A 22,294-nucleotide genomic window follows, 5' to 3' on the forward strand; every position below is an offset into this window, starting at 1 on the left:
GGTCCCGAAACTCACTAGGCTCGGGCGAAGAAACCGAACGGGAGGGTTTCTTGTGGCGTATGAAAGTGTGTGAGTGGGCTTGCATTTCCGGACCGGGCGACCGCGTTCCGGTCAGGCCGAGTGTTGACCCTTCTGTGTCCGGTGGAAAGAGACCCCTTACTCCTCCACCATCCCTTTCCCCCTTTGTCCGTGGTCTCTCCTTTGGCACTCAGGTTAGGATGGGCGGGGGTGGTTCCACACCTCTAGACTTAATGACGGAACACTTTAGCGAAGTGTTCGACCAAGATAAATGTAGTAGGGCCGGGATGATACAGCGATGTCAATTTATGTGGCCAGGGTTGGGGATCGCGGAATGGCCTCCGGAGGGGTCATTTGAGTATGAGAAGGTGGCAGCGGTTATGGACATCGTTATAGTTGAGGGAAACCCAGGCTGTCCTGAGGACATACCGTATATAGAAGCGTGGTTGAATGTAGTCCGGAACCCGCCGGACTGGGCCCAACGTAAGGTAGAAAAAGCTGCCCTTATGGTGGTGAACCAGAGAAAGGGCCGGAAAACTAAACTTAAAGCCCTGCAGACCCATGCCTTCACTCTCCAAACCCCGGCAACCGCTGCCGTTCAGAAGGCTGCAGGGACCGCCCCCATAAGGCCGACAGCCCCTAGCACTGAAGCCACAGAGACCACGCCCCGTACTACCAACACACTTCCCAGAATGAAACCCCCGAAGGAAACCCGAGGGAAAGTTCAGGGTTTGCCCGAAAAGGTGCCTCTGAAGGCCCCGATACTTGCTCCGACGGAGGCGTACGAAGACGATATTGCGCCACCTCCATACGCCCCCATATACCCCGACTTCGCGGGCCTGGCAGAGGGCCCGGATAACGCCGAGGCTTCCGAGTCAGATGCCGGAGAGACTTCCCGACCAGGCTCACCTGAGTCAACTGGCCCCGCAACCTCACGGAAGAGCAAACGGGTTGTGAAGAAAATCACCCGTTTTCCCCAATCGAGTCCGCAAAATACCCTCCCTTCCAGCCGCAGGGCGGGGATTACTAACCTATACCCAGTCCGACTATCTACCACCTTTACCCCTAACCCGGCAGAAGAAGGGGGCCAGCCCATTGAGTCGACCGTCTACAGCCACGTTCCCTTCTCCAGTGCCGACTTGTACAACTGGAAATTGCATGGGCCCTCGTACGACCAGAAACCTGAACAGCTGGTAGAATTGGTGGAAGGCATCATATATAGTTATAATCCGACATGGGGTGACCTTAGGCAGTTGAGCGCCCACATTCTAACCACTGAAGAACGCCGCCTCTTACAACAGAATATGGAACAAGCTGTCCGGGATGCGAACCCAGGCCATGCCAACATACAGAACCTCATAGAGGCGGAGGCGCCCACCGCTGCCCCTGCGTGGGATTATCGAACAGCCGAGGGTCAAACCGTTATCCGCCGGTATCAGCAGGCGAACCTGGCAGCCCTTAAAAAGGGGAAACAGAAGTTACCAATATGGGAAAAATCCACAGCGTAGTCCAACTGAAGGACGAAAGCCCAGGGGACTTTCTTGAACGACTTATGGAGGCATTTAGAAGGCATAGTCCGATAAACCCCGAAGATCCCAAGAACCTCCCAACAGTGGTTATGAGTTTTGTCAGTCAGTCAGCACCGGATATACAAAGAAAGCTACAGAGAACAGAGGGGTTTGAAGGGATGAGTATCAGCCAACTGAAAGCTATAGCTGATCGCGTATTCGGATACCGCGACCAAGAGGAGAAGACGGAAGCCTGGAAGGAGTCGACCAGACGGATGCGGGAGAAGGCAGATGTGTTGGCCACGGTACTGGAAGAACGCCTGGGGTCTAGACCACGGGGCAGAGGCAGGGGCCGAAGGGGAAGAGGAACACGGTCCCCCATAGGACGTAACCAGTGCGCAAACTGTCGAGAAGAAGGGCACTGGTGGGCTGACTGCCCGGAGAAGCCACGAGACCAGACGAGAGAGGTGGAGAACGACGACCGCCCAAGAGGTCCCAGACGAGGCCGAGGACGTGATGAACAACAGGAATGGCAGATGGCCCTTGACGCCACCTGGGACCATACTGCATGAAGGGACCGGGAGGGCAGAGTCCCCACTGACCCTCTGATGGAGATCCGGGTGGGGACGCAATTAATGGTAAAATTATGAATAATCATACCTGATAATTTTCTTTCCATTAATCATAGCTGATCAATCCATAGACTGGTGGGTTGTGTCCATCTACCAGCAGGTGGAGATAGAGAGCAAACTTTTGCCTCCCTATATGTGGTCATGTGCTGCCGGAAACTCCTCAGTATGTCGATATCAAAGCTCCATCCGCAGGACTCAGCACTTAGAGAATTACACCCACGAAGGGACACTCTGCCCAGCTCACCACCGCCGAAACGGGGGAGGGGAATTAACCCAGCTCATCCCCACACAAGTGGGGGAGGGGAATCCGTCCAGCTCATCCCCGCGGAGCGGGGGAGGGACACCACACCCGCCGATGCGGGGGGATCTGGCTTATCCTGCAACCGCAACCGCGGGAGGAGCTGACTGACCCTAACACCGCCGAAGCGGGAAGGGTACAAAGCTGCCCTACAGCCGCACGAAGCGGGAGGGAGTGCCGGCAGAATTTTAAGTCTCAATCCAGCCCCGGAAAACGGAGGGGAGAGGAATGCAGCAGCTCACTGTAACACAAACTCGTCTTAACTCTTGAAGAATCCAAGTGAAAAAACTTGAACACGAAGTCTTTCTGAAGTAACTGAAGACTAAACTTGAACCTGAAATGCAACCAGAATAAAAACAGTACAGATATCTGGGAGGGGCTATGGATTGATCAGCTATGATTAATGGAAAGAAAATTATCAGGTATGATTATACATAATTTTACCTTCCATATCATCAAGCTGATCAATCCATAGACTGGTGGGATGTACCGAAGCAGTACTCACCCAGGGCGGGACATTGAAATCCCTGACCTCAACACTGAAGCTCCAAACCGGGCCTCCGCCCGTGCAGCCACAGTCAAACGGTAATGCTTGGAGAATGTATGAGCCGAAGCCCAAGTTGCCGCCTTGCATATCTCTTCCAAGGAGACGGATCCGGCCTCTGCCATCGAGGCCGCCTGAGCTCTTGTGGAGTGAGCCTTCAGCTGGATAGGCGGCACCTTCCCCGCGGCCACATAAGCCGCTGCAATGGCTTCCTTGACCCATCTTGCCACTGTAGGCTTAGCAGCCTGCAGACCCTTACGAGGACCTGCACACAGGACAAACAGATGATCTGACTTCCGGAAATCATTGGTCACTTCCAAGTATCTGATGATGACTCGTCTCACATCCAGATATTTAAGAGCAGAGTACTCCTCTGGGTAGTCCTCCCTACGAAAGGAAGGGAGACAGAGCTGCTGATTCACATGGAATCGAGAAACAATCTTGGGCAGGAAGGAAGGCACTGTGCGAATAGTCACTCCTGCCTCAGTGAACTGCAGAAAAGGCTCTCGACAAGAGAGCGCCTGGAGCTCGGAAACTCTTCTGGCTGAAGTGATAGCCACCAAAAAGACTGCTTTCAACGTCAGGTCTTTCAGAGATGCCCTCGACAAGGGTTCAAAAGGCGGCTTCTGCAATGCTCTTAGCACCAGGTTGAGATTCCACGCAGGCACCACTGAGTGCAGAGGAGGGCGCAGGTGATTAACTCCCTTGAGAAAGCGCACCACATCTGGCTGCGAAGCCAGGGAAACACCCTTCAGGCGGCCCCTGAAGCAAGCCAGAGCCGCTACCTGGACTTTAAGGGAACTGAGCGACAGGCCTTTCTCTAGACCTTCTTGCAGGAACGCCAACACTGAAGAAATTGGAGCAGTGAAGGGAGAAAGTGAGCCTGCTTCACACCACGCTGCAAAGATACGCCAAACCCTGGCGTAAGCAGTAGAAGTAGAGCACTTCCTCGCTCTCAGCATAGTGGCGATGACCTTGTCTGAGAAGCCCTTCTTCCTCAGACGCTGCCGCTCAATAGCCAGGCCGTAAGACCAAAGGGGGAGGGATCCTCCATCACCACGGGACCCTGATGCAACAGGCCCTGCTCCACTGGCAGTCGCAGAGGATCGTCGACTGAGAGCCTGATCAAGTCCGCATACCAGGGACGTCTGGGCCAATCCGGACCCACCAGGATTACCCTGCCGGGATGCTTTGCCACCCGGTCTAGCACCCTGCCCAACATGGGCCAGGGCGGGAACACATAGAGAAGCTCTTGTGTCGGCCACTGTTGGAGAAGAGCATCTACTCCCAGGGATCGAGGGTCCCGTCCTCTGCTGAAGAAGCGCGGCACTTGGCAATTGGCCGATGACGCCATCAGATCTAGGCTCGGCTGGCCCCAGCGCTTCGTGATGTCCAAGAACGCCTGAGCAGATAGCTGCCACTCTCCGGGCTCCAAGGTATGGCGACTGAGAAAGTCCGCCTTGACATTCATGACTCCGGCAATGTGGGCCGCTGAAAGCTGCTCCAGGTTCGCTTCCGCCCACTGGCATAGATTCATAGCCTCCTTGGCTAGAGGAGCACTCTTGGTACCTCCCTGGCGGTTGACATAGGCCACAGCCGTGGCATTGTCCGACAGAACCCGTACCGGTTTCAACGCCAGTACCGGGATGAACTCCAAAAGCGCCAACCGAATGGCTCTGAGTTCCAGGAGGTTGATAGACCACTTTGCCTCTGCAGGAGACCAGAGTCCCTGCGCTGTCCTTCCCAAACAGTGGGCTCCCCAGCCCGACAAGGAAGCGTCCGTCGTGACGACAATCCACTCTGGGGTCACCAGAGGCATTCCTGCAGACAACTTGTCCATCTGCGTCCACCAGCTCAGCGCCTTGCGCACTGCTGGGCCCAAGGGAAGGCGCACAGCATAATCCTCCGACACCGGAGTCCAGCGCTGCAGCAGAGAGTGTTGAAGTGGTCTCATATGAGCCCTGGCCCAGGGCACTACTTCCATCGTGGCCGTCATAGAGCCCAACAGCTGCACATAGTCCCAAGCCCGAAGAGGAGAGGCTACTAGGAACTGGTTCACCTGAGCCTGAAGCTTGACAATCCGATTGTCTGGCAGGAACACTCTGCCCACTTGGGTGTCGAATCGAACTCCCAGATACTCCAGGGACTGAGTGGGGCGCAGCTGGCTTTTCTCCCAGTTGATGATCCATCCCAGGGAGCTCAAAAGAGCAACCACCCGGTTCACAGCTTTGCCGCACTCTGCATAAGAGGGGGCTCGGATCAACCAGTCGTCCAGATAAGGATGGACTTGTACTCCTTCCTTCCTCAGGAAGGCCGCGATGACCACCATTACTTTGGAGAAGGTCCGCGGAGCAGTAGCCAACCCGAACGGGAGGGCTCTGAACTGGAAGTGTCGGCCCAGTACTGCAAAACGCAGGAAGCGTTGATGAGGAGGCCAGATGGGAATATGCAAGTACGCTTCCTTGATGTCCAAGGATGCCAGGTACTCCCCTGCCTTCACTGCCGCTATAACAGAGCGGAGAGTCTCCATGCGAAAGTGCCGAACTTTCAAGGCCCGATTGACCCCCTTGAGGTCGAGGATAGGCCGGACAGAACCTCCTTTCTTTGGTACCACAAAGTAAATGGAGTAACGTCCCTTGCCAAGCTGATTTTCTGGCACCGGAACGACCGCCCCCAGGCGGATGAGATTGTCCAAGGTCTGCTGCACTGCCACAGCTTTGACCGGAGACTTGCAGGGAGAGAGTACAAACCCGTCTCTTAAGGGTCGGCAGAACTCTAGCTTGTAGCCGTCTCTGATGACTTCCAGCACCCAAGCGTCTGAAGTTATTGTGGTCCACTCGCCCAGAAACGAGGACAGCCGTCCTCCAATCTGCACTGGGGCGTGGACCAAGACCCCGTCATTGGGTACGAGACCCTGGGGGAGGACCGGAGGGAGCACCTCCGGGACGGCGGTCTCTGCGAAAGGAACGCTGCTTGGGGGAGAAGGTCCTCTTAAAGGAAGAGGAAGCAGAAGAGCCCGACCTGCCCGGGCGGTACCGACGGGCTTCCTGAAACCGTCCTCTGGAGGTACCGGGGCGAGCACTAGCTCGAGCCCTGACCTCTGGTAACTTCTTGCCCTTAGACGTGCCGAGATCGGTCACGATTTTGTCCAGCTCGACCCCAAAGAGCAGCTTGCCTTTAAAAGGCAATCTAGCCAGGCGGGATTTAGAGGCGTGGTCAGCAGACCAATGCTTCAGCCAAAGCCACCGCCGCGCAGAGATTGTCTGAGCCATGCCTTTAGCTGAGGCTCTCAAGACATCATACAGCAAGTCTGCCAAATAGGCCAAGCCCGATTCCAGGGCCGGCCAATCATCCCTCAAGGAAGAATCCGAGGGGGAAGCCCGCCGCACCATAGTCAGGCACGCCCTGGCCACATAGGAACCGCAAACTGAGGCCTGCAAATTTAAAGCAGTAGCCTCGTAGGACGACCTTAAGGCCGCCTCCAATCTTCTGTCTTGGGCGTCCTTTAGGGCCGTGCCACCTTCCACCGGCAACGCCGTTTTCTTAGTCACCGCAGTGATTAAAGAATCCACGGTAGGCCACAGATAGGCCTCACGTTCACTCACAGCCAAAGGATAGAGGCGGGACATAGCCCTAGCCACTTTAAGGCTCGCTTCTGGGACATCCCATTGAGCCGAAATTAAGGTGTGCATAGCATCATGCACGTGGAAGGTTCTAGGCGGGCGCTTCGTCCCCAGCATAATGGCAGAGCCAACAGGGGCTGAGGGAGAGACGTCCTCCGGAGAGGAAATCTTCAAAGTGTCCATGGCCTGTAGCAACAGGTTGGGCAAATCCTCTGGGCTAAAAAGCCGCGCTGCAGAGGGGTCATCCGCTCCAACCGAGCGGGGATCCGTCTCCTCCAAGGAATCCGCAAAGGACCGTTGGGAGACCTCAGACACGCTGCCCTCATCTACATCGGAGGAGACAAATTCCTCCAAGGCCTGGGAATCAACCCGAGGGCGTTTACCTCTGGGAACCTCAACCTCTTTACCAGACGAGGGAGCAGGGGCAGCGTTGTGCATGAGGAAGGCCTGATGCAGCAGCAAAACAAACTCGGGGGAGAAACCCCCCAGACTGTGCACTTCCGCAGCCTGGGCAACAGCCCTAGACGCACCCTCAACCGGCGCTCGCAAGAGCGGGGGAGAGACATGCTGCGCATCCAAGATGGCGTCCGGCGCGACACTCCGCGAAGGAGCCGCGCGGGAAGAACGGCTCTTAACTTTAGCCGCTTTTGTGCCGTCGCCCAAATTAAGGGCGTTCATGGCATTAATGTCTCCAACCTCAAGGGCGGCCCAAGAAGAAGCCGTCCGAGCCGCGTGGCCGGCCAAGATGGCGGAGGCGAGGAGTGGGGGATGGGCGTTTATGGCGGGAAAAACCGCCACGCCGGAGGAAGGACCGGGACATACATCGGTCACGAAACTGTCACCCAACAAGGGCGAATCAGGCTTGAAGACCCCCGCATCCCCTCTAGAAGCGCTCCAGCGATCCGGGGAGCGACCCTTTGCGCCCTCGCCCTCCGACGCCATATGCCACGAGGAGAAGAATCGGGGAACCCCCTGCCCGCTATAAAAAGGTAAAAATTACCTGCTGTCCGCTCCGAGCTGTAACGACCTGGTGTCCCAGTGAGTAGCTGCAATAGACGCTTAAATAAACGTCGAAATAAACGCCTTTAAGGACGTTCAAAATTTTTTTTTTTTTTTTTTTTTTTTAACGGAGCCAGCGGGAGGGGGGAGAAAAGGAGGGACCTGGCAACACCAGGTTTGCACTTGCTCAAAAGAGCCCTCAACCCCAGGCACTCAACAAAACCTAAAAATTAGGCTTGGAGGCCTAGCCAGAGCTGCTGCTGTGTGTGACCACCACCTGCTGAGATAGAGAACATACTGAGGAGTTTCCGGCAGCACATGACCACATATAGGGAGGCAAAAGTTTGCTCTCTATCTCCACCTGCTGGTAGATGGACACAACCCACCAGTCTATGGATTGATCAGCTTGATGATATGGAAGAAGGCCTTACTAGACACTGGGGCCCAGCGATCTGTTATCACCACTGCCATAGCCCCGGCCACGAAAGAAACCATACCGATTGTGGGGGCCTCCGGGAAGTCACTCACAGCTCCCCTCCTCAAGGAACGCCAAGTCCAGATCGGAGGGACGATGGTGTCTCATCAGTTCATACATATCCCCGGATGCCCAGTCCCCTTGATTGGCCGAGACCTACTTTGCAAGCTCCAGGCCACCTTGAAGTTCAAGACTACGGGTGAAGTGGAAGTTCACTTTGAAGACCGACCAGTGACGCTTGTCTGCCCTGTGAGGGAAGAATGGAGACTACACGCCCCCCCAATTGCAGGCCCCGACGACTGCCGTTACGGCCAGGACACCCCTTTTGCTCAGCAGAGGCGAGCCCTAATGGATGAGGTGCCTAACGTATGGGCAGAAGTGAATCCCGGCGGACTGGCCATTAACGCTATCCCCATCTGGACTGAACTTAAGCCAAATGCTCAAGTCGTCAACCAAGGACAATACCACATCCCTTATGCAGCCCGGCATAGTATGCAAACTCACCTACAGAAACTCCTCCGACAAGGGGTCCTCAAACCGATCAGATCTGCTTGGAACACCCCACTGTTGCCCGTTAAGAAGCCAGGAACATCAGAATACAGACCTGTCCAGGACCTGAGGAAGGTCAATAACCAGGTAGCCGACATAGTTGCCCTTGTACCGAACCCCTACTCCATTCTAGCCCAAGTGCCAGCCCAGACCAAGTGGTATAGTGTCATTGATCTGAAGGACGCCTTCTTCTCCATCCCTCTTGCTGTCGACAGCCAGAAGCGGTTTGCTTTCACGTGGGAGGATCTACAGACTGGGATTAAGCAGCAATTCACATGGACCCGGCTTCCCCAGGGATTCAAGAACTCGCCCTCCCTCTTTGGTGATCAACTTGCCCAGGACTTGAAGATGTACCAGGACGAGTACGGGCCGGTCGTTCAATACGTGGACGACCTATTGGTGGCCCGTGAAACGTACTCGGACTGTGCAGAAGCTACCCTTTACCTCTTGGAAACCCTGGAAGCTCAGGGGTACCGAGCCAGCCGGAAAAAGGCCCAAATATGTGAGATCGAAGTCGAGTACCTGGGTTTTCGCCTCCAAGAAGGAACCCGAAGGCTCGGTACCCCCCGAACTCAAGCCATTCGCAATCAACCCACTCCTGCAAATAAGAAGGAATTGCGGGCATTACTAGGAGCAGCTGGATACTGTCGAATCTGGATCATTAATTTCGCTGTTCTAACCCAAGACTTGTACGCCAAGCTGAAAGGACCTGAACTCGAGGGCCAAAACCTCCAGTGGGGGAAACACGAATTGAAAGCCCTTCAGGACCTCAAGGAGGCCCTTGTGGCCCCACCAGCGCTCGGATTGCCGGATGTGACCAAGCCGTTCCACTTGTTCATCGACGAAAAGAAGGGATTGGCACTTGGAGTCCTTACCCAATTGGTCGGCACCTGGCAACGCCCGGTCGCATATCTCTCAAAGGGCATGGACAACATGGCACGAGGATGGCCGGGGTGTCTCCGAAGCATTGCGGCGGCCTGTCTATTGATACACGAGGCCAATAAACTCACGTTTGGCCAAACACTCTTTGTAACTACCCCCCACACCATCCGTGGCCTGCTCGAGAGCCACGGACCCAAGTGGATGACCAACTCCCGATTGGTTAAATACCAGGCCCTCCTGTGCGAAAATCCGGAGGTACGGATCCTGGACACAACTAACCTCAATCCCGCGACTCTCCTCCCGGCCCCTGAACCACCACTCCATGACTGTGAAGAGGTAATGGCTACTGTGTATTCTAGCAGACCTGATCTAAAGGATCAGCCCTGGCAAGGGGGTATCATCTTGTTCACCGACGGAAGCAGCCAAGTGATAGAGGGAACTCGAAGAGCTGGCTATGCTGTTGTGTCTGAAGACCATGTCATCGAGGCTATGGCTCTGCCGCCCGGAACATCAGCGCAGAAAGCGGAACTGATTGCCCTCACCAGAGCCCTCCTGTGGGCTGAAGGAAAAGTTGTTAATATCTATACCGACTCCAAATACGCTTTCCTCACTCTCCAGGTGCACGGGGCCTTATACAAAGAGAGAGGATATCTAACTGCTGAAGGAAAGGGCCTCGCAAACGCCACTGAGATTTGCCAACTACTCGAGTCAGTATGGAAGCCAAAGAAGGTAGCCGTGATGCATTGCAGGGCCCATACCGGCCGGCCGGATCCTATCGCCAGGGGAAACCAACGAGCGGATGATGCCGCAAAAAGGGCTAGTCAACTCCCTTACGTCTCTCATTCCTCTGACCCCGTACTCGTCGTTCACCTCCCCACAGAGACCCCCATCTATACCCCCCAAGAAACTGAGTGGGCCCGGCAAGAGGGCCTGAAATCACGCAATGGCTGGTGGATACTACAGGATGGGCGGATATGGATACCCGAAGCCCTGGCATGGACGGTGGCTAAAGAGGCCCACAGCCGCACCCACCTGGGCAGGGACGCTATGGGGCGCCTGCTCGAGAAGACCTACTACATCAACAAGATGTCCCTGTGGACTAAAAACGCTTCCAGTCAATGCGCAACTTGTGCTCGGAACAACCCCAGGACGGGACCCGGTCCTACGCCAGGACATGTCCTCCGCGGCACTAGTCCGTTCCATGTCTGCCAGATTGACTTCACACATATGCCTCCAGCGCGGGGCTACAAAGCCATCCTTGTCGCCGTGTGTACCTACACCGGATGGATTGAAGCCCAGCCCACCAGAACAGAAATGGCTAAAGAAGTCACCTCCTTACTGATTCATCATATCTTACCCAGATACGGTCTCCCCAAGCAGATAAACTCCGACAACGGGCCTGCATTTGCCAGCGAAGTAACCCAACAGCTCAGTACGAGGCTGGGCCTCGATTGGAAGTTACATTGTGCTTGGAGACCCCAAAGTAGTGGAATAGTGGAGAGAGCTAACCGATCCCTGAAGAACCAGCTCGCTAAGCTATGTCAAGAAGCTAAAGCCAAATGGCCCGACCTACTTCCACTGGCCTTGCTGCATCTTAGGTGCACCCCCAAGGCTACCGGCCTTACTCCTTACGAGATGATGTACGCCAGGCCACCACCACTGCTCTCTTTTCCTGACTCCTTGCAGATACAGGGCGAGAATTCCTTAGTGAAACAGATGAAGGCCTTACGCGAGGTAGTGCAAGACATCCAGCAGTACACTGAGAGGGTAGGTCCCCTAGTTCTCACTAGTCCTACACATCAGTTCAGGGTAGAGGAGGAAGTCTGGGTAAAGGAGTGGGATGAATCTGACTGTCTAAAGCCCAAATGGAAAGGGCCCTCCCTTGTTCTCCTAATTACCCCAACCGCTGTTAAAATTGCAGGAAGCCCTGTGTGGATACATTGGACCAGGCTGAAGCCCGCTGCACCTACCGGTAGCACCCCTAAACTTTGGACTGCCCATCAACATCCTGACGCTCCACTACGGCTGACCCTAAAGAAGACGTGAACCAGGGAGATGGTATCCTGTATTACGTGAATTCTACCCGCATTATTGCAGGTGGTACTCAGACTGTGGCCACCCTTACCTTTGACGTCTGTGTTGCTATCGACAGACACCCCTGGTCCCACAAGTGCGGAAGTCTAGCTTGGCGCAAGGCCTACGCAAATGATCACAAGTATGTTTGCCCCCTTACTTTGGACGGAAGATATGGGTCTCCTTGGTCTTGGTTACCTTGTGCCGCAGACACCCAGACCTCGGGATGGGAACGAGTGTGTGCCTACACCGGAGGCGGTTACCCTGGATGTCCCGGCCTAAGTGAAATTCGCAGGGGCTCCGATAACACCGTGCTCCTTGAGTGGCCGCTGAGGGGACCGGAGAGCCCCTGGAGACAAACTTGGGGATTTGGCATCGATGGGGCCGGAACGGACCCTATAACCTTCATCACCATTAGCCAGAGCCTTGAGCAAAAGACACCCACACACTATCAGACCACGGTTGTCGGGTACCAAGACGTGTTCGATGAAATTGCTCGCGCTGAGGAGGCAGCGACTAAGTTCCCCATTTCTCCCGAGGCTCGGAACATGTTTCTCAACCTCGCCGAAAATATTGCTCTCTCCCTAGGAATTGCCAATTGTTTCGTCTGTGGAGGCACCGATATGGGTGAGCAATGGCCCTGGGAAGCGAAGGAGGTTCGCCAGCATATGTGGGACGCCCTTAACACTACCAACATTACCTTTCCCCGACGTCCGAGACCTTATGAATGGGCCCTGCGGACCAACATCATAGGGACCCTCTGCGCTAGCAGGGCTCCCTCAAAGCGTTATTCCGTTCCAGTGGGAGATTCCGCTTGCACAGGAGTCCTCCAGTTTAATGGAAGTCGTACCACGTGGTGGCAAACGGACAACTTGCCCGTTCCGGTGCCCATTTGGACTGAACCCACACTGAATACAACCTGGACATACGGGGGAAACGCCTCTCTTAAATGGGTAGCTCCGGAGGGCTACTACTACATTTGCGGCCGCAGGGCCTATGAACAGCTCCCTGCCCGCTGGTACGGTACTTGTCTCTTGGGCACCGTTCGCCCTAGTTTCTTCCTTCTGCCCCTGCGCGTCGGCGAGACGTTAGGTATCCCCCTCTATATGGAAAAGGGGCCTGGTAACATTGGCAGACGTAAACGGTCCCCTCGAGACACCAAACCCAAAGTCCAGATAGGAGACTGGAAGGACGAGTGGCCGCCAGAACGTATCATACATTACTATGGACCGGCCACATGGGCTGAAGATGGTACATATGGGTATCGTACTCCTATCTACATGCTGAATCGCATTATCCGCCTGCAGGCCGTGCTCGAAATCCTTACCAACGATTCGGCCTTTGCCCTCAACATCCTGGCCCGCCAGAACACTAAGCTCATTACCGCAGTTTACCAAAACCGCCTAGCTCTTGACTACCTCTTGGCCCAGGAGGGGGGAGTGTGCGGCAAATTTAACCTCAGCAATTGCTGCCTACAGATTGATGACCAGAGCCACGTCATCAGAGAGATAACTGACCGGATGGTCCCCGTCCAAACCTGGAACAGTGCTTGGGATTGGACCTCCTCCCTAACCAACTGGCTGCCGACCTCTGGGAGCCTCAAGGGCCTCCTTGTTATGGGTGGCCTGTTTTTGTTGTCCTGCCTATTAATTCCTTTGTCTCTCCCCTTTGTTTTCAGGTGTCTCCGCTCCACCATGGAAAGTATCGCTGACCGCCGGGCTGCCGCCCAACTTATGGCTCTCCAGATGTATTTCCCCATCCCCCAATCTGATGAAGCAGAATCTTGTGGCTGACGCGGACTTTTGTCCTCCTGTGTCAATTCATGGGCCAATGCCCTTGTGCCAGCACAAGACCGGCTACAAAGGGGGGGGGGATTCCACTAGGGACCCTCCGTCTCAACCCCGGCGAAGTAACCAGCGGCTGCGCAAGGGCCTAGGGCTCCTTCTTGCCTCCTTGCTAATGCTTCTTGTCTCTCTTTTCCCTTTCAGGGTTCTGGGAATGATACTCTCCATCAGAATGACTGTTCTAGTATCAAAAGGGGGGAATTGTAGGAGTGGAACGCCGGATACTACTCGAATACTACTGACCAACAGAACAACCTCACGTTTTGTGCATACTGATGGACTTATACTTATGCATACTACCTCTGCTTTTGCCTTTTGGCCATACTTTATGAATGTACTGGACATTTGTGCCTTACCCAGTTTGCTGTTTACTAATGTAAGACAGAATGCAGGGCCATTAGATATACAGCTTGTAACAGTAGTAGCAAGGCTTACACAAGACCAGCTTGCACGTAGGCGTCATATGAATAGATGACCTTGGAGGGTGTAGACACCCCCACCCTGCATCTCTGAGCCTAACGAATCTTATCTCCTGTGCTAGAAAGGAGCATTGTGTGTGTAGAAGAAGATGCTAAGTTTCGTTTTCCTTGCCAGTATCATTTCAGTATTATGACGTGTGTGTACTGTGAACTACAAATGTATACTGTAAGAACTACAAATGTTCGCTGCGCATGTCCACTGTGATGTATAAGGGGCCTAGTGCGCAGGCCCAACAGGGAAGTATAAATGTAAGTGTCAGATGATTTATGACACACAGTATCCTGAGACAACTCAGTGCTGTTCATTGCTAGCAATAAAGTTGCATTGTTTTGGAACCAACTTGCCTTTTGTCCTCTGATTCACTTAGCCTGTTTCAATACCTCATGTAGTATTGCGAACTGTATACAACAGCTTGAGAGGTGTATAGCAGATCATTTCTTAAAATTAAACAAATATAAGACCAAATTTTTATTTACTGGTCAAGCTGATCAAACTTGGAATTATACTCCTCTTCAAGTAGATAGCTTAAAATTTAAAATCTGAATCTCAACTAAACAAATTTGGAGTACTGTTTAACAGTCAACTTACACCAAAACTGTAGATTTCTTCTTTAATTAAAAAAAAATCTTATCTTAATGAGAAAACTGCACAGAATTAGAAGTTTGCTAGATTCTCAGGTTTTTCAACTAGTGGTCCAGAGTTTACTGGTCCCACAATTGGATTATTGCAATTTGTCTTATGTTGGTAGCATTAAGCGGCTGTTAACAAGATTGCAGACAGTACAAAATATTGCGACTAGGCTGATTTTTTCAGTCCACCATTATGATAGATTTACCCTGCAGAGAGTAGTTATAAGCAATTTTTACTTATTAGAAGGTAATTTTTTAAGGAACCACATATTGCAATTAACAAAACTTTTAGGGAGGAGGAAGGGAGCATTTCTATCTAGCCAGTGCAGATGTTCTCCTGCTATTGGAAGCTGTAGGAACTGTTTTAGGGATGTCAAAACCACTGAGCTGCCATATCTATCAAAAGCAGAAGGAAACTGATTTACTGGTAGCAAATAGAAAGTCCTCAACCAATTGGACAGCCAATTTACAGGCTGACCACAGAGAGAAGTAGATAACCCAGAACATAAGAAAAGAATATATTTGGGAGAATAAACTGTATACTCAGTGGTACATACATACACACATATGCAATGGAAAATGTAACAGACAAAGCCTGATTTACAAAGCTTCCCTCCCCTATAGACATTGGGGGGGGGGGGGGGGGGGGGGGGGGGCGTCTTAGTAAATCAAATTCCAAATCTAGAACCAGATGGAGTTAATACAGATAAGCTGAACTATCAAAGAGTCAAAGTTGAAACAAGATTCCCAAATGATCTGAAATCAGTTTCTGAAGTTAGCTTGCAGTACAAAGCATTTAATACAAGATAAAAGCAGAGTGAACCTGATTTGCTTATTACTGAATTATAAATGAAAAGAAACTGATGATTGAAGTAGATAACTAGCTATTAGTTGCTAAGGGTCTAAGGGGTTGTACACCTTTCATCTTGGGAAAGCTTCCAAGAGCAGTAATAATGTGTCATGTCACACATGGCTGAATCCTATAGAACACTAAACTTTGGAGAATATGTATGTTCATAGACTTTTTAAGCCAGGCTAGTGAACATACAGGCAGTTCTGGCCAGCAACTCTCTCAGCAATAAAAATAATGTCATTCTTTATTTCTTTTTCTCAATTACACATCACTCACACATTATAATTTCTATTACTCCTAAGCAGTAGCAATACTATAATTTCTACAAACTGATAAAACTATCTTAAGCCAGCAATACTGACTAGTTTGTCTGGAACTGTAATTTATTTTCAATATATTTAGATTTCTTTTTTCTAGCAGCACTTTCCATCTACTTATTCTGTTCAAGCATGTCTTGATTTTTTCTGGTCCATATAGAAACTTATTCCTCGAGTATAAAAAGCATACTACAGTAAGTTAGAGTTGGTGTTTTAATGACTTCCTTGGAACCGATATTATCCAATCCTGCTGTTCTATGGTATGAGAACATTAAGATGATCAATGAATAGAGTAGGTCTTTGTAATGGCAGTTGGCTAGAAACCAGTTTTGCAGTCTAATCATAGCAGTTAGAACAAAGAACCTGGAAGAGGAGAGGAAGGTCAGGGCCAGGGATCAGCAGTACCTCTGTTTCAGAAATTAGCTGGTTTATCTTCTTGCAAGTATAGAAGGGTGCCACCTCAACGTGTGCAACCCGCCAGTCTGCGCCACGTGGGGTATCCAGGATTTTGTCATGTTTTTTCAGGATTTTACGGAATCCTGTGAAGTTTAAATTCTACAGAAAGAGAAAAAAAATAATCACACAATGACAGCTTAGTAATTTTCTTGGAAATGGTAACAATAAAGCAGCATTTTAAATAATTTAGGACATTTTCATTCAGATTATCTTTTTCATTTCTACTTATCCTCTCCCGTCAAGGAGGAGAGTGGGAATAAAAACCAGGGTTTTCACAGACAGGACCGCAAATGGTCTTGAGTGAAAGTGTTTATTGAAAATCAAAGTGACTCAACACAACGCTGTGTTTAGGCCAGAAGGCCTTCATCAAGAGTCTAAAAGTTAAAATAAAAACAAAACAAAATAAAATTCATATAGCTTGTGGACATACAGAATTAGAAAATAATATGCATTATGCGATGGATGGAAAAACATTTCATGTCATTAGCACATTTGTGTTGCAAAATGTTTTTCTATCCATCGCATAATGTATATTATTTCCTAGTTCTGTATGTCCACAAGCTATATGAATTTTATTTTGTTTTAATTTTTAGACTCTTGATGAAGGCCTTCTGGCCGAAACACAGCGTTGTGTTGAGTCACTTTGATTTTCAATAAACACTTTCACTCAAGATCATTTGCGGTCCTGTCTGTGGAAACCCTGGTTTTTATTCCCACTCTTCTCCTTTCTTCGTGGAATCTTTTGAGTTCTCCATGCGAGTGGATTCTCTTTGTACTTATCCTCTCCCAACATTTAACTAATTCAGAGAACTGCTGCATTGATCCTTGCCTGATATATTTGTATTTTGCTCACACCTTTTTCAACAGTAGCTCAACGTGAGTTACATTAGAGTACACTAGGCTATTTCCCTATCCCTGGAGGACTTGCAATCTAATTTTGTTCCCGAGGCAATGGAGGGTTAAGTGACTTGCCCAAGGTCACAAAGAGCAGCAGTGGATTTGAACTGGGCTCTTCTGGATGTTGAGTCCAGTGCTTTAAGTACTAGGTTACTCCCCCATTATAAATATCAACAGTTTTTATTTTTTAATTTTTGTTTAAAGAAAGACAAGATAGTAGACAAAAAAAGGAGATATAGAAGAGAAAGTTACAGTGAAAACAAGGAAACTGATATTTTAAACAATACAGTCAATGAATACTATAGTTAATGATACTATTTAAAAACTCTCCTAAAACTCTAAATACCCTCCCCATTTTTAAAAAAAATGCTGTGGGATAGATAGGAGAGTGCCGAGGTACTTTGCCCTTGGGGAATGGTACACAAAATCAGAGTGAAGCAGTTCCAACATTTGCACTGTAGCATACACACAATGAATCACTGTAACTAAGTGATTAAGGCTATGGTGTAGCTATGGGTGGGCCTGGCTCAGGCCCACTCAAAACTAGAGCTCCCTTGGTGTAAACTTGGTGGGAATCCCCAAGACCTGACAATCAGACCTCCTCTTGACCAGAACTCTTCTAACCTGGGCAGCCAGCCAGTGTCACAGAGCCACTGCATCTGCTCCTCACCTCCCTTACTGGCCATGCTCAGTTTTTGCACATGTGTACAAATTGACCATTCGCGGGAGCTGGCCACAGTGATGGCTCTGATTCACTAACACTAGCTGTCAAGGTTGAAAGAATTCTGGCCAGGAGGAAGTCTTTGGCTAGTGGGGTCTGGGGATCTCTACCAGCTCAGGTATTTCTAATCTATTTGGAGTTGGTGGGGGGGGGGGGGGGTAAGGAGGACAGAGGAGAAGAAATTTCATGCCACTCACTTTGGGCTCAGGCCTATCCTAAATTAGCCAAGTGGCTATACCACTGGATTAAGGAACTTCACCTTTCAAACTGTGTTCCCCTCTCATCGCCTCTCATTGCAGAGAAAGAGAAAGCAAACACACACCCACACCACATGAGCATGCACAGGCACAGAGACATGCATACACATACCTAACCCCCCCCCCCCCCAAAACACACACATACATGAATTTACATGTGGAAGAGATGGAAATAATTATATAAAAGTTATGTTGTGCATATTTCCCTCACTTGTTTTGAATATCTCTTCTTGTAAAATAACTGTTCCTGCTGTTTGTGCCCCAAACAGGCATTTACAGTCTCCACAGTCAGTAAGCCTTTTCAAAATATCTTGCACATTTTGAATGACCTGACTTGGATGTTTTTTTCCTACCTAGAAAATCTATGCAAATTAGGGCTTCCTGGACTATTATAAGTAAATGCCTGTTACATGACAAGATTTCTACCTACATTCCTCCAAGATTCTGCATCCTCTGCTACAAATTCAGTTAGTGTTTCATAAAAGAAAAACAGAAAAACAATGCACACAAAACTAAAGAAACATAGAAAAATGTAAGCAGATAAAGACCATATGGCCTATCCAGTCTGCCCATCCATGCCATCACTCTCCTTATCACTCCCTTAGAGATCTTATGTACTTGTCCCAAGCTCTCTTGAATTCATACACTGTTTTCATTCCACCGGGAGGCCGTTCCATGAATTCACCACCCTTTCCGTGAAGAAGTATTTCCTTAGGTTACTTCTGAGTCCATCCCCTTTCACCTTCATTCTATGCCCCCTCATTCCAGAGTTTCCTTTCAATTGTAAGACTTGCCTCCTGTGCATTTATGCTACATTGGTATTTAAATATCTCTATCATATCTCCCCTCTCCCACCTTTCTTCCAAAGGATACATACTCAGATCTTTCTGTTCCCATATGCTTTATGATGAACACCACTGACCATTTTAGTAGCCGCCGTCTGAACCAACTTCATTCTGTTTATATCTTTTTGAAGGTGTGGTCTCCAGAATTGTACACAATATTCTAAATAAGATCTTACCAGAATCTTATACAGGGGCATCATCACCTCCTTTTTCTTACTGGCCATTCCTCTCCCTATGTACCCAAGCATTCTTCTAGCTTTTGATGTCTTCCAGGAACTTCCAGGACTGATATTCACCAGTCTATCCATCTATCCCCCCTTCAATCCGTTCAGAACTCTGCTGCACGTCTTATATTCCGCCTGAACCGATATACTCATATCACCCCTCTCCTCAGGTCACTTCACTGGCTTCCGATCAGATACCGCATACAGTTCAAGCTTCTCCTTCTCACCTAAAAATGCACTCAGTTTGCAGCCCCTCATTACCTCTCTACCCTCATCTCCCTTTACGTTCCCGCCCGAAACCTCCGCTCACAGGACAAATCCTTCCTCTCAGTACCCTTCTCAGTACCGCCAACTCCAGGCTCCGCCCATTCTGCCTCGCCTCACCCTATGCCTGGAATAAACTTCCTGAGCCCTTACGCCAAGCCCCCTCCCTACCCATCTTCAAATCCTTGCGTAAAGCACACTTCTTCAATGTTGCTTTCGGCACCTAACCATTATAACCTTTCAGGAAATCTAGACTGCCCCCACTTGACTGACTGTACATTTGTCCTTTAGATTGTAAGCTCTTTGAGCAGGGACTGTCCTTCTATGTTAAATTGTACAGCGCTGTGTAACCTGAGTAGCGCTTTAGAAATGTTAAATAGTAGTAGTACATAAGTACATAAGTAATGCCATACTGGGAAAAGACCAAGGGTCCATCGAGCCCAGCATCTTGTCCACGACAGCGGCCAATCCAGGCCAAGGGCACCTAGCAAGCTTCCCAAACGTACAAACATTCTATACATGTTATTCCTGGGATTTTGGATTTTTCCAAGTCCGTTTAGTAGCAGTTTATGGACTTGTCCTTTAGGAAACCGTCCAACCCTTTTTAAAACTCTGCTAAGCTAACCGCCTTCAACACATTTTCCGGCAATGAATTCCAGAGTTTAATTACACGTTGGGTGAAGAAAAATTTTCTCCGATAGTAGAACAGAAGCTTGTAAAAATGTAAGCTGCACAACATGCCCAAGCCCTTCAGAAAAAGGATCCACTAATCAGCAGCACAGTTGAAAGGAGAAGGAATGGCTGAGGCAAAACAGGTCCTTTTCTCTTTCCACATCAGCCCTAGAAATAAAGCTGCACCTTTCTGGTTACCTAGACCCTTCATGACCCTACTACAGGTCATGCTCTCACAAAGGCGGTAAATGTGAACTTAAGTCCTGCAGCACGCTTGCCCTTTTTATGCATAGGAAATGGTTGAGGAAAGAAAACCCACAGGGTGTGTTAACTCTATTTGTATCTCACAGGCTAGCTTTTCCACCTGCTGTTATTAGCACTTGGAACATATTCTTTTCTTCTGTTTCTGAATGTGTCCTTCTTCCGCCCAACTGCTTGTGAGATACAAGTGAGACTGGGAAGTTGACAAGGGAAAGAGAAAGAGCCTGAGGGGTGACCAGCAGATGGGGAGATGTTTGAAACTGAGGAGATCAAATTAGCAGAGGACATAAAGCTACTCAAAATCAATAAAACAATCAGTGAACACATGTGGCAAGATGCCATGACTGGGATTGTACGAGAGATTCCATACCTTTGAGTGTTTTCTGTTTGGTTTTTGCCTAATTATCTGAGGGGGACAAAGGAAAACAAAGCAGTGGACTGAACCTGCACTGCAACTAATTGGTAGTTTGGGGGATCAATGAATTCCCACTAATCCATACAACACTTGCAAGAATCAGATAATGGGAAAATGCAAGTCATCCTCTGCACTTGATGATGAATGTAGGTGCCTCTCCAGGCACAACATAACCCAATGACACAAGAGCTATGAAGGACATCAGAACTGATGTCTACCAAGCTGCTACAGAATACAGAGCAGTCTCTGAAGAAAGTCATTCTATAGGAAGAACAACTTTCAGGGCCCGTGAAACATGAAAATGTAATCCCCCGGTGGTAGAGAATGGTATTACACTTCTAGAAAAATGTTAAATATGTCACAGTGGTTTCCCCTATTAACTTACCCCAAACCAGGGAATTTAACATTAAATATACATTTTTTAAGTTAAGCATTAATGGTTTTTTTGTTATAATTTTCATCAATTTTTGCTGAAATAAACAGACGCTAATGATAAATTTTGCGTATTTCAAATTGAAGCATTTCCAGCTCAAGACGAAAAACTCAAACATAACCAAAACAACTTCAGATAAGTATTATAAATATACATCTCCCTGTTAACCATTTAAAATCAAACTCAGTTATATTATTTCAATTACAAATTTGTTTTGCCTTTTTATCTTAACAGGTACTATTTCACACTCTTCTCAGACCCCAAATCCTTAACCAGGTGAGTACTCTTGTTTTCCCATTATTCTTTCACTTTGTGTCTTGCGTGCATACTCTAGTGTAATAGTTCAGTCACTTATCTTTTGTTCAGTTTTCTTTTCCAGAAAATTGTCTTGCATGAGCTGGCTCTTCATGGATTTCCAGGAAGACATCTCAGCTAAGACTTCTCTTTTTTCTTCTCAGCCCTACTAGCCTGACTTGCCAGGATCTCATCCCTCCTTTTCTTTTTACAGCATTGCTTCCTGCTACATGGCTCTGCCTTCAGAGCCGCACAATCTTGTTGCTGCACTCATGTGCATGCTCCTCTCTGAACCCCTTTTGGGACCGTGGGTTGTCCCCATATATCCTGATTTATTTCGGGGAGGTCTTCCCAGGCTCTCCGCACTTTGCCCCGGCAGCTATCATTTGAAATGTCCCCAAAAATCTTCCCACAGGTCCCAACCTGAGTTGACACCTGTTGGGCACACGAGCACTAACACCATGACAAAATGCAAACATGTGCATCCATACTTTGTAGGCCCTACACCGGCACCCCTCTGCAGCTTGGAATCAAAAGGCATGCTCTGGAGCGCAGCCACTTCCACGTTTGCAGCACCAGCAGCTTCTCCAGTCCCCACCACTGAAGCACCAAAGACTTAGGAGCCATTAACACCAATCAGACTTGAACCAGCAGCTACTCCTCAATATTGAGGCTGCAAACCCTGATGCCTTCACCTATCAGCCAGCCCCTGCACAGGATTCCCCCCTCTCCTCAGGTGAGCTCTCCATTTTTTTACCCTGGGAGTCGGGAGGGACATCAGAACTGATGTCTACAGAGCAGCTGCAGACTATGGAGAAGTCCCAGAGAGCC

General features: G+C 49.6%; 1 protein-coding gene across 2 annotated transcripts in view; it reads right to left on the reverse strand.

The window, feature by feature from the left end:
• XPR1 (xenotropic and polytropic retrovirus receptor 1) overlaps positions 1 to 22,294 on the reverse strand; it is a 373,461-nt gene that overhangs the window by 73,203 nt on the left and 277,964 nt on the right. For both annotated transcript variants that reach the window (XM_030206951.1, XM_030206950.1), the window contains exon 5: positions 16,130 to 16,279. In XM_030206951.1, the coding sequence (XP_030062811.1) occupies positions 16,130 to 16,279 (150 nt within the window). The remainder of the gene's footprint in view (positions 1 to 16,129; positions 16,280 to 22,294) is intronic.

The sequence above is a fragment of the Microcaecilia unicolor genome, chromosome 6, assembly GCF_901765095.1.
Source record: "Microcaecilia unicolor chromosome 6, aMicUni1.1, whole genome shotgun sequence".
NCBI lineage: Eukaryota > Metazoa > Chordata > Amphibia > Gymnophiona > Siphonopidae > Microcaecilia > Microcaecilia unicolor.